The sequence below is a fragment of the Mustela nivalis genome (genome assembly GCF_964662115.1).
Source record: "Mustela nivalis genome assembly, chromosome: 6".
In the NCBI taxonomy this organism is placed as follows: Eukaryota; Metazoa; Chordata; class Mammalia; order Carnivora; family Mustelidae; genus Mustela; species Mustela nivalis.
Window position 1 is genome coordinate 83,611,743 of NC_139025.1, and position 12,549 is coordinate 83,624,291.

The following is a 12,549-nucleotide window of genomic DNA, read 5'->3' on the forward strand; positions in this document are numbered from 1 at the left end:
CACCACACCCAGTGCTCCATGCATTAGGTGCCCTCCATAATACCCATCACCAGCCTTACCCAGCCCCCCATACCCCTCCCCTCCAAAACCCATTTGTTTCTCAGAGTCCATAGTCTCTCACGCTTTTGTCTCCCCCTCCGATTTCCCCCAACTCTGTTCTCCTCTGTGTATACAGTAGCATTAAGTACATCACATTGTTGTGTAGTTACCACCACCATCCAGGTTCAGAATTTTTTTCATCTTTCCCCACTGAAATTTAGTACCTATTCAATATAATGCCTCAATCCTGACCATTCCCTGTAGTTCCTGGTAGTCACATTTCTACTTTCCATTTCTAGGACTTGACTATTCTAGGTATACATAATTAAAATCATACAATATCCTTTAAAAACTGGCTTATTTTGGGTGCCTCGGTGGCTCAGTGGGTTAAGCCTCTGCCTTTGGCTCGGGTCATGGGAACGAGCCCCACATCAGGCTCTCTGCTCAGCGGGAAGCCTGCTTCCCCCTCTTTCTCTGCCTGCCTCTCTGCCTACTTGTGATCTCTGTCTGTCAAATGAATAAATAAAAAATCTTAAAAAAAAAACTGGCTTATTTCACTTACTACAATATCCTTAGTTTATCCATGTTATAGCATTATCAGAATTTCCTTCCTTCTTTTTAAATTTCCTTTTTTTTTGAGGCTGAATAATATTCCATAGTGTGTGAGTGTGTGTGTGTGTGTGTGTGTGTGTGTGTGTGTGTATACACTACGTTTTGTTTATGCATTCATCCACAAATGGATGTTTGGGTTACTTCCACCTTTTGGCTGTTGTGAATAATGTTACTGTGAATATGGTGTAAAAGTATCTGTTTGAGCCCTTATTTTCAGTTCTTTGTGGTATGTATTGTAAGTGGAATTGCTGGCTCATAAGGTAATTCTACTTCTTAATTTTTTGAGGAAACTCCATACTCATTTTCTTTTCTTTTTTTTAAAGACTTTATTTACTTATTTGAAAGAGATCACAAGTAGGCAGAGAGAGAGGAGGAAGCAGGCTCCCTGCTGAGCAGAGAGCCAGATGTGGGCTTGATCCCCCGACCCTGGGATCATGACCTGAGCCAAAGGCAGAGGCTTTAACCTACTGAGCCACCCAGGCACCCCCATACTCATTTTCATAGCAACTGCATCGTTTTACCTTCCCATTGGCAGTGCCCAAGGATTCTTTTTTTTCCACATCTTCACCAACACTTCTTATTTTCTATTTTTTTTTTTTTAAATAGCCTTCCTAATGAATGAAGTGTAGCCCATTGTGGTTTTGATGTGCATTTCCCCAATGATTAGTGACTCTTGAGCATCTTTTCCTTTGGCCATGTTTATATCTTTTTTGAGAAATGTTTATTCAAGTCCTCTGTAGTTTTTTAATCATATTTATTTGTTGTTGGAGATAGATATCAGATATATGATGTACAAATATTTTCTCTCATTCTGTGCATTGCTTTTCTTCTCTTTTGATAGTGTTCTTCGAAATTATTGCTAAGTCTAATGTATCAAAGCCTTTTCCCTGTTTTCTTCCAAGAATTTTATAATTTTAGCTCCTGTGTGTAGCTTTTTGATTAATTTAGTTAAATTTTGTACATGGTGTAATTGACATGATTTTTATGTCACTTCTGTTTTTATAAAAAGAAATGATTAGGTTTTTTTATGCTTATTTAAGAGCAGAATAAGAAAATATCTTGGCAGCATATTATTTTTACATAATATATAAGCACACCTTGCACAATATATGATATTATATAGTAGTAATATTAATATATTACTGTGTTTCAAAATTAGAAATCAAAAGTTTGCATTGCTAAACTCAATAAATGTATATTTGCATCTTATAAGATTCTAAACTTGAGGAGTTAATGAGACAATTAACTGGATTTATTCTTTTTTGATTTTTCCCTCTCTCTCTCTCTCTCTCTTTTTTAATAACATTAGGTCTTCATGTGCGTTTAAGCAGGCTGGGAGCTGTTTCAAGACTGCATGAATTTGTGCCTTTTGTAAGTGACTCTTAAGCATTGATTTACTTATGTCTTATTTCTAAACACCTTTTGGTTGATGAGAAGGAAGAAAAATTTTGAAACCTAACTGAATTTTGTCCTTTTATGTCTCTCTGTAAGTACATTGAAATCTGAATCACAAGAACTTCAAATTACTCATTTAGGTCCATCAATTTTACAGATGAGAAAACTGAGGATTGTGTAGTGCCATAACTTCGAGACACATCCAAGCCCTCTGAAAAATAACAAAATTGCTCATCTGTTTCAGGAGGACTTTCAAGTAGAGGTACTAGTGGAATATCCTTTGCGTTGTCTGGTATTGGTTGCCCAGGTTGTTGCTGAGATGTGGCGAAGAAATGGGCTCTCTCTCATTAGCCAGGTATGGCAAGTCCTGTATACATTTATGAGTATGTTCATTCTCTGATTGTTCTTTCTTTTATTTGATTTTACCTTGTGTCCCTAGATTTTGCTGACTATTTCCTGTTCTCTTATAGAAATTCAGAAATGAAAGTTCTGATAACCATATAAACTTTTGTTTTTCTATCCTGTTGAGTAGATAGATTAAATGAAAGCCAGTAGAAACCTGTCCATTAGTATAGGTCTTTTCTGAAGATTTCCTTACTTGGGGACCCACCACCCTTCTTCTTCTTTTTTTTTGTTTTTTGTCTTTTAAACATTTTGGTTATTTATATGACAGAGAGAGAGAGAGAGCATAAGCTGGGAGGAAGAGCAAGGGGAGAGGGAGAGAAGCAGGCTCTCCTCTGAGCAGGGAGCCCAATACAGGATTCGGTCCCAGGACTCTGGGACCATGACCTGAGGTGAAGGCAGATGCTTAACCAAACCAACTGAGCCACCCAGGTGCCCCGATTTAGAGCATTTTAAACTCTGAAGTATTTTCATGCCATATTTCTTTCAAAATCTCACAAATCCCTTAAAATAATTCAGAGATTAACATTCCCCCCCCCCCACTAAGGAGTTCTTGGAATTTTTCATTTTGAGAAAGTTTTTAAAAAGTTTTTGTTGAGGATTCTGTTTAAAATAAAATAATTCTTGTAACTTCTGTTCTACCTTTTATTTTATAGGTATTTTATTACCAAGATGTTAAATGCAGAGAAGAAATGTATGATAAAGATATCATTATGCTTCAGGTACCTATTGAAATCACTTTTGATATTTATGTCTTAACTTTCCTTCTTAGATCCCTTATAATGAGAAAAGATACTATAATTATTTTTAACTTTATTTAAAATTTTCTTACTGTTAAAACTAAAAATGGAAGGGACTACTACATTATCTTCTGCAGACTGTATACTATTTCTGAAGTCCTACTAGAGACAAACGTTTCTTCATTCAGTACATGTAGAACTGTGATGCTGCATTTCTTTCACAGATTGGTGCATCTTTAATGGATCCCAACAAGTTCTTGTTACTGGTACTTCAGAGGTATGAACTTGCTGATGCTTTTAATAAGACTATATCTACAAAAGACCAGGTAAGAACAGAAATGGACATATGAATAAATTCCAAAAGAAATATTTTTGTTAACAATTTTAATCATATTTTGGATTTTTTTCTTTAGGTATATTTCCAAAAAATCACACATATACATACAACATGCATATCTATCTACATATGCACACATACACTCTTTTTAAAAATTTAGAATATATAGATTAATAATAAGAAAAATCATGTGAAACAGCCTGCCTCCTAAAAATGATTACTTTTTTTTTAAATGTTATTAGTTAACACATAGTGCAGTATTGGTTTCTAGAGTAGAATTCACTGATTCATCAATAATATACAATACCCAGTGCTCATAACAAGCGCCCTGTTTAAGACCCATCACCCACCTAGTCCATCCCCTCCATCAACCCTTTGTTTGTTCTCCAGCATTAAGAGTCACTTATGGGGGCACCTGGGCAGCTCAGATGTTGAGCATCTGCCTTCAACTCGAGTTGTAATTCCAGGGTCCTGGGATTGAGCCCTGCATTGGGCTCCCTGCTCTGTGGGGAGACTGCCTCTCCCTATCTAACTCCCTCTGCTTGTGTCCCTCCCTTGCTGTGTCTCTCTCTATCAAATATATAAATAAAATCTTTAGAAAAAAAAAAAAGAGTCATTTATAGCAGTTATCTGTGATTCAGTTGGTTAAGTGTCTGCCTTTGGCTCAGGGTCCTGGGATCAAGCCCTGCATTGGGCTCCCTGCCTAGCGGGGAAGCCTGCTTCTCCCTCTGTCTGCCACTCCCCCTGCTTGTGCTTTCTCCCTCTCTGTCTCCGTGTCAAATAAATAAAATCTTAAAAAAAAAAAAAAAAAGTCACTTAGGGCTTGGTTCCCTCTTCTCCTTTTTGTTTTCTGCCTTCCCAAATGCTCATCTTTTTCTTGTTTAAATTCCACAAATGAGTGAGATCATACGGTATTTGTCTTTCTCTAACTGACTTATTTCATTTAGCATAATACACTTAGCTCCATCCACATTGTTTGCAGGATTTCATTCCTTTTGATGGCTGAATAATATTCCATTGTGCATCTTTATCCTTTCATCAGTTGATGGACATATAGGCAATTTGGCTATTGTTGATAATGCTGCTATAAACATCAGGGTGCATATACCCCTTCAAATCTGTATTTTTTATTGTTTGGGTAAATACCTTGTAGTGCAATTGCTGGATCATACAGTAGTTCTATTTTTAACTTTTTGAGGAACCTCCAAACAGCTCTGGAGTGGCTGTACCCATTTGCATTCCCACCAACAGTGCAAGAGGGTTCCCCTTTCTCCACATCCTTGCCAACACCCATTGTTTCTTGTGTTGTTAATTTTAACCATTCTGTCAGGTGTGAGGTGGTATCTCATCATAGTTTTGATTTGTATTTTCCTGATGATGCGTGACGTTGAGCATCTTTTCCTGTGTCTGTTAGCCATCTGGATATCTTCTTTGGAAAAATGTCTGTTCATGTCTTGTGCCCATTTCTTTTTTTATTTTTAAAGATTTTTGTTTATTTATTTTCCGGGGGAGGGGGCACAAGCAGGGGTAGCAGCAGGCAGAGGGAGAGGGAGAAGCAGGCTCCCCGCTGAGCAGGGAGCTGATGTGTGGTTCGATCCCAGGACCTTGGGATCATGACTTGATCAGAAGGCAGATGCTTAACCAACTCAGCCACCCAGATGCCCCTCTTCTGCCCATTTCTTAACCGGATTATTTGTTTTTTGGGGGGTTTGTAGATTTTGAATACTACAAAATCTTTGTAGATTTTGAATACTAACCCTTTATCAGATACAACATTTGCAACTATCACATTCTGAAAGCTGCCTTTTAGTTTTGTTAAATGTTTCTTTTGTTGTGCAGAAGCTCTTTATCTTGAAGAAGTCTCAGTAGTTCATTTTTGTTTTTGTTTCCCTTGCCTTTGGCCACATGTCTAATAAGTTGATATGGCAGAGATCAAAGAGATTTCTGCCTGCGTTTCCCTCTAGGATTTTGATGATTTCCTGTCTCACATTAAGGTCTTTGATCCCTTTTTAATTTATTTTTCTGTATGGTGTGGGGAAGTGGTCCAGTTTCATTCTTCTGGATGATGCTGTCCAGTTTTCCCAACACGATTTAAGAGACTGTCTTTTTTCTTTTTTTTTTTTTCTTAAGATTTTATTTATTTGAGAGAGAGAGAGAGATAAAGAGAGAATGAAAGGAGACAAGGTCAGAGGGAGATGCAGACTTCCCGCGGAGCTGAGAGTCTGATGCAGGACTTGATCCCCAGACTCCAGGGAAGTTGACTTTGACCTGAGCCAAAGTCAGTTGCTTAACCAACTGAGCCACCCAGGCCCCTAAGAGACTTTTTTCTATTGGATATTCTTTCATGCTCTGTTGAAGATTATTTGACCCTAGAGTTGAGAGTCATTACTGGGTTTTCTCTTCTGTTCCATTGATCTATGTGACTGTTTTTGTGCCAATACCATACTGTCTTGATGACAGTAGGTTTGTAATATAGCTTGAAATCTGGAATCATGATACCTCCAGTTTTGTTTTTCCTTTTCAGAATTGCTTTGACTCTTTGGGGTCTTTTGTGGATACATACAAATTTTAGGATTGTTCGTTCTAACTCTGAAAAATGCTTGTGGTATTTTGATAGGGGTTGCATTAAATGTATAGATTGCTTTGGTTAGTATAGACATTTTAATTATGTGTGTTTTCCTAATCCATGAGCATGGAATGCTTTTCCATTTCTTTGTATCCTTTTCAATTTCTTTCATAAATGTTTCTATAGTTTTCAGAGTACAGACCTTTTACTTTTGTAGTTAGATTTATTCCTAGGTATCATCTTGTTTGCAGTGCATTTGCATATGGGATTGATTCCTTGATTTCTTCTTCTGCTGCTTCATTGTTGATGTACGGAAATGCAACACATTTCTACACATTGATTTTATATCCTGCGACTTTACTGAATTTGGAAATGATCACTTAAGTTTTGGTGTCTTGTTTGTTTTTAACCCAAAAATTGGATCATTTTGTATGTGCTATTTTGTAATTTGCTTTCTCTGCTTAATGAGATATTATGCTTATGTTTTCTTGTCATTAAATAAATATACAAGCACATCATTTTTTACATCATAATTTTTTTTAAGATTATGTATCTATTTATTTGACAGAGAGAGACAGCGACAGAAGGAACACAAGTGGGGGAGTGGGAGAGGGAGAAACAGGCTTCTCACTGAGCAGGGAGCCCAACTCAGGGCTCGACCCCAGGACCCTTGGACCTTGACCTGAGCGGAAGTCAGATGCTTAACGACTGAGCCACCCAGGCACCCCTACATCATAATTTTTTATGGCTGCATATTATTCTACTATATGATTACATTATACCTTAGTCCTCTATTGCTGAAGGGGTTTTCTAGTGTTTTGGTCTCAGAAATGTCTCTGAACCTTATGGTTTAAACACTTGCCTAACATAATTCTGTTAAGATAACTTTTTAGAAGTAGATTTGCCGATGACAGTGTGCTCTTTCTTAAGGCTCTTAATACAGATTGTCAAATTGCTCTTGGAAAAGTCACTCAGATTTACCCTGTCTACCACTGTGTACATCTGTAATGACACTGGTGTTTTTACTCTTCACTGAAGCAGTAGAAACTGGTCTTTCATTTGTAGGTGTAGTTCTTTAATTAGCAGTGAGGCTAATCATGTTTTCTTGATTATTGGCCTTTTGCTCCCCCTTTCTGATAGTAAAGTATCTTTCTAGTCCTTCAACGTTTTTTCTGTTTTTGTCAAAGTTTTGTTTAATAAGGATATTCTTCATTTATTGTTATATTATTCACAATTTATTATTTGTTGTCTTATATAGTTTCATTATACCTTTAATGCTTTGAAATGTGATATGAATTTATAAAGGAGTCCTTACCTTACTTTGAATTCATGAATCATGTTATTTTATACCTTTACATTAGAAGTTAGTTACAAAGGACCAAAGTATAGTATATAAAATATAAAGCTAATTTTTAGTCATTTTATACTCAGTGAAAAATGAGTATGTAATTTGCTACAGTGCTTAAGTAAGAGGTGTATTAAGGAAAGCTACTGTCACTGTAACTGGGATCTATTGTTTGAAGCCACTGTCTCACCCCACCAACCCAGATAAGAAGGAAATCATTAGAATTATTTTATTGACTTAAGGTTATATGGCAATGATCATGAAAACAGTAATATTTTTATTGAGTTACTACTTACCAGATATTGTGAACCTAATGAAATTTGATGTCCAAAAAGGGAATTATTTTTTTATAATTTTTTTTTTAAGATTTTATTTATTTATTTGACAGAGAGAAATCACAAGTAGATGGAGAGGCAGGCAGAGAGAGAGAGAGAGAGGGAAGCAGGCTTCCTGCTGAGCAGAGAGCCCGATGCGGGACTCGATCCCAGGACCCTGAGATCATGACCTGAGCCGAAGGCAGTGGCTTAACCCACTGAGCCATCCAGGCGCCCCCAAAAAGGGAATTATTCACCTAATAATCTGTTGTAGTCTGGAAGAAAATACTGGACTGCATAAGCCATGAGCCTGATCCAGAAATCTATGTCTTATGAAAGCTTTTGGTTCATATGTAACTAATTTATTCTCTTTTGATTCAATAGGATTTGATTAAACAATATAATACATTAATAGAGGAAATGCTTCAAGTCCTCATCTATATTGTAGGTAAGATTAAAACATGTTTGAAATAGGTTACAAGTTCTTTTTAGAGAGAACATAAATAAAAACTATAATTTATCATTTTACTCGTCTCCCAAACATAGCATAGAATATTAGAGATTAATGTGACTAATATGAGTGATATATTTAGAGACCCAGCTTTTGAAAAAGCACAGCTCTATTATGTCTTTATTTTTCAATACCTGATTTATAATTGGTCTTGTTTGTAGAGGTCTGGAATACAGTTATCCTACTTAGAAATGTAGATGAAAAATATTTACCCATTGAGTGCTAAAAATCTTATTTACATATGAAATTTCAGTGTAAAATAGGTCTAAATAAAATATATTTTCATCATGTCATTCTGTTAAATGACTGTGCAAATATTAGCCATACTTTTATTTTTTTATGTTCTATTTTATAGTCTGTTGGTTTTATCAGCTAAGTGAAAGTTCTTAACTTCTCATTCTAGCTGTTATTTCTTACGTTACTGCAGCAGACATGGCTTTACATTAGTACTTCCTGGTGAGGATTCTTGCCTTTAACTAAATCTGAAAACATGGGTTCATTTTACTTGTTGTGAAAGAGTTAATTATTTACTGGCTGCTTGTCTCAGCAGGAAGTATGATAAACCTTCATTGCTAAATGAGATGGAAATGTATAAAAGATTTTTAAATTAATGCTATGCATTATTAAATTATAAAAACTTGAGGGAAATTTTAATGTTTGTTCTTGGAATGCTATATGAAGAATTTCTAGTACTGTATTATTTTTTGCTATTTTACATTTTTACTGTTTTATTATTGTTACTATTATTTTTCTGTTACTGCGTTTATCCAGATTTATTGGGTTTTTCCTCCTATGTGATTTGATTTTTAGTTCATGCTTGCTATATTCTTGAGTATAGTAAGTTCTTTGCTTTCAGGAGTCAACCATTTAATATATATCATTTATATATGTATAATTAACATATATAATTATATAATATTCTATAGTAATTACATGTTATATTATACATTGTATTATTAGTTATTTATATGTTATAGTATTATATATTATACATTATTGTTATTTATAATATGTTGATTATCTAGAGCATGCCATCTATATTCTTTGGGTCTCAGAGTCCTAATTTGTAAAATTTGAGGCTAATCTGTATTGTCTCTAAAGTTCCTTCTAACACTGAACTTCTGGGGGATTGTTTTAGTAAAGAACATTGAAAGTTACAAAGTGCTTTACATATGTTAAGAGGAGTGATCTGTTTGAAATGAATTTATTTCACAAAAAGTCATTCTTTGGCTAATGTGTAGAATTTATCAAATCTCTTAGGCAAAAGTTTTCTGTTGTTATAAATATCATAGGACTTGGTATATATGTTGTTTTGAAAATCAGTTGTTACATAAGGCCAGTTACTGTAGGCTTTCTTTGGCAATTAGAATTAGGTGATATGACACCGGTGAAGTTCCCATAGTTAACTTAGCTATTTTTCTCTCTCCATTTGGCAGTTTATTGAAATGAAAAATGGAAGTGTGATCATGTGGGCATTAGCAACACCAGTCATTCCTGATACATATTATTTTAAGTATTTTGTTTTTGAGTTTTCACTGTTCTTTCTTAAAATAATAAGTAGAGACAAAATTGAAGATGGTCTCAAAAAGCTCTTGTTCAACAATGGTCACTGCTCTTTCGTGCCATGTACTTTGTTTTTTGATTTAGGAACACATGCTAGTTTAATTGAGGGGCCTTGTTTATAATGTGTGAGTATGTGTATGTATACTTATGTTTGTATAAATTATAAGAAAGCCTGTGTTCTTTAGATCTCTTCATTTCTCTTCCTCTGGCTTTTACATAAAGACTTCTTTAGATTTTAGGAACATGTGCAAATAATTTTTGGTACTTCTCTCATGAACTTAACTGCCTTGTTCTGTGTATAAGTATTCCTGGTAGAAGAGATTTAAACAGAAAATAATTGTTTTACTTTTCCTTTTCATTGTTTGTATTAGGAGAGCGTTATGTACCTGGAGTGGGAAATGTAACCAAAGAAGAGGTCACAATGAGAGAAATTATTCATTTGCTTTGTATTGAACCCATGCCACATAGTGCCATTGCCAAAAATTTACCTGAGAATGTAAGTCCAATATTGTTTTTTACTCCATTCACCTTAAGATAGAATTTTTTTTCCTTTTTTGTTAATTGGAAACTACTTTGAAGTTTGAGGAAAACCTATTTAGCAAGTTTTGCAGATCTACAACTATCCATTCTTTAGTGGTATAAGCTTTAATTCTGAACTTTTGGGTAGGAACATTTTAGAAACATTATAGCTGTTTGGAAAACATCTTAGAATGAGAAACTCCTTGACTTTTTGTTTACTTTAAAATAAAATTTCTGTAGAGAAAAAGGGAGCTCCATGAAATACTATTTGGGTAGTGTATTAGTCTGGATCTTCCAAGATGCAGACAGATGTCAAGATAAAACATGTAAGGGTTTATTAGGAATGTTGTCTGTGAGAGAAAATGGTGAGGGAGTTTGAAAAAGCTGGGGGAGCCATAAGACTGTCAGGACTGATTCCAGGAGAAGGAAGGAAGGTAGGTTAGATAGAAGCATTCTAGACCACTGGTAATCTCCTCCAGGCTTGATGTCTTCCTGTATCCCAGAGTGAGCCTGCGTTATTGTCTCTGCTGCCTCTGGGACCTTCAGTGTCATTCGCAGCACCACCACAGGTGATACTTATGTTTTTGTGTATACTGATAGTCAAAGTAGTAGTCCTAAAGACTATGAGTCTCATATTTCTAATTATGAATTAGAACAATGATTCTTTTTTTTTTATTTTAATTTTTTAAAATATTTTTTAAAGGTTTTATTTATTTATTTGACAGAGAGAGAGAGAGATCACAAGTAGGCAGAGAAGCAGGCTGAGGGGGAGGAAGAAGTAGGCTCCCCACCCAGCAGAGAGCCCAATGTGGGGCTCGATCCCAGGACCTGGGATCATGACCTGAGCTGAAGGGAGAGACTTAACCCACTGAGCCATCCAGGCACCTAGAACGATGATTCTTAAAAGAGGATTAGACTTATCTATTATCAAGGTGTTCTGGAGAAGCAGAGAGATAAGCTTGGACTATAGGTCATTTTTCCCAAAAAATATTTGTATCTTTTTCCAGTTCCATTGTTAACTGATTCTCAAACTAACCATTTGGTATAACACCTTCCTAATTTCTGTATATCCATCTACCAATTTTATAATTATTAATACATTTTAAGACTAAATTACTTTTTATTTACTTATTTAAATTTTATTTATTTATTTGACAAAGATCACAAGTAGGCAGAGAGGCAGGCAGAGAGAGAGGGGGGAAGCAGGCTCCCCGCTGAGCAGAGAGCCCGATGTGGGGCTCCATCCCAGGACCCTGAGATCATGACCTGAGCTGAAGGCAGAGGCTTAACTCACTGAGCCACCCAGGCACCCTGAGACCAAATGTCTTTTTTTTAAAGATGTATTTATTTGAGAGAGAGCCCATGAGCACAAGAGTGGGGGGAGGAGGGGTAGATGGAGAGAATCCTCAAGCAGACTCCCCACCAAGTGCAGATTCCAATGTGGGGTCCAGTCTCATGACCTAAAAGATCATGACCTGAGCTGAAATCCAGAGTCAGGTGTTCAACTGATTGAGCCACGCAGGCGCCCCTAAATTACATTTTTTCTTAGCATCTTTCTAGGCAATCCTATCAGTGAAATAGTAGGTTTAGATTCTGGATTTTTTTCCTAATTCATATTAAAATAATTCAAAATCTTAAGAATTAGTAACTATGTGCAACCTAAAATAATTTCACACACCACTAGTGATGTACATACCATACTTTGCAAAAAGAAAGCTTTAGGGCATACTCTAACTTCATTGCTTATCCCAAGTGCATTATTATTATTTTTTTTTTTAAGATTTTATTTATTTATTTGTCAGAGAGAGAGAGAGAGCACAAGCAGGCATTGTGGCAGGTAGAGGCAGAGAGAGAAGCAGGCTCCCCACCAGTGAAGGAACTCAATGCGGGACTCAATCCCAGGACCCTGGGATCATGACCTGAGCCGAAGGCAGCAGCTCAACCGACTGAGCCACTGAGGCATCCACCAAGTGCATTGTTTTTAAAGGAAGTTAAATATCATAATTTTTGCACAACTATGGGAATCTGTGAGCTTGCTTTGGTATCTGGATTTTGTCCTTATCCTGATTTTAAATGACTTCATAAAAAAAATTACTTGATTAAGGAAAAGTTCCAGCCAATCAGAAAATTATTATAATGCAGAAGCCGGAATCAAATGTATATTTGGGCATCTACATGTATTTTGCTCTAGGTCCCATTTATATTA

General features: G+C 35.9%; 1 protein-coding gene across 2 annotated transcripts in view; it reads left to right on the forward strand.

Moving 5' to 3' along the window:
* The window catches only part of UBR1 (ubiquitin protein ligase E3 component n-recognin 1), a 142,893-nt gene that overhangs the window by 63,431 nt on the left and 66,913 nt on the right, over positions 1–12,549 (forward strand). For both annotated transcript variants that reach the window (XM_082735361.1, XM_082735362.1), the window contains exons 16-21: positions 1,961–2,022; positions 2,291–2,401; positions 3,105–3,170; positions 3,413–3,514; positions 8,135–8,198; positions 10,196–10,320. In XM_082735361.1, coding sequence (XP_082591487.1) covers positions 1,961–2,022; positions 2,291–2,401; positions 3,105–3,170; positions 3,413–3,514; positions 8,135–8,198; positions 10,196–10,320 — 530 coding nt within the window. The remainder of the gene's footprint in view (positions 1–1,960; positions 2,023–2,290; positions 2,402–3,104; positions 3,171–3,412; positions 3,515–8,134; positions 8,199–10,195; positions 10,321–12,549) is intronic.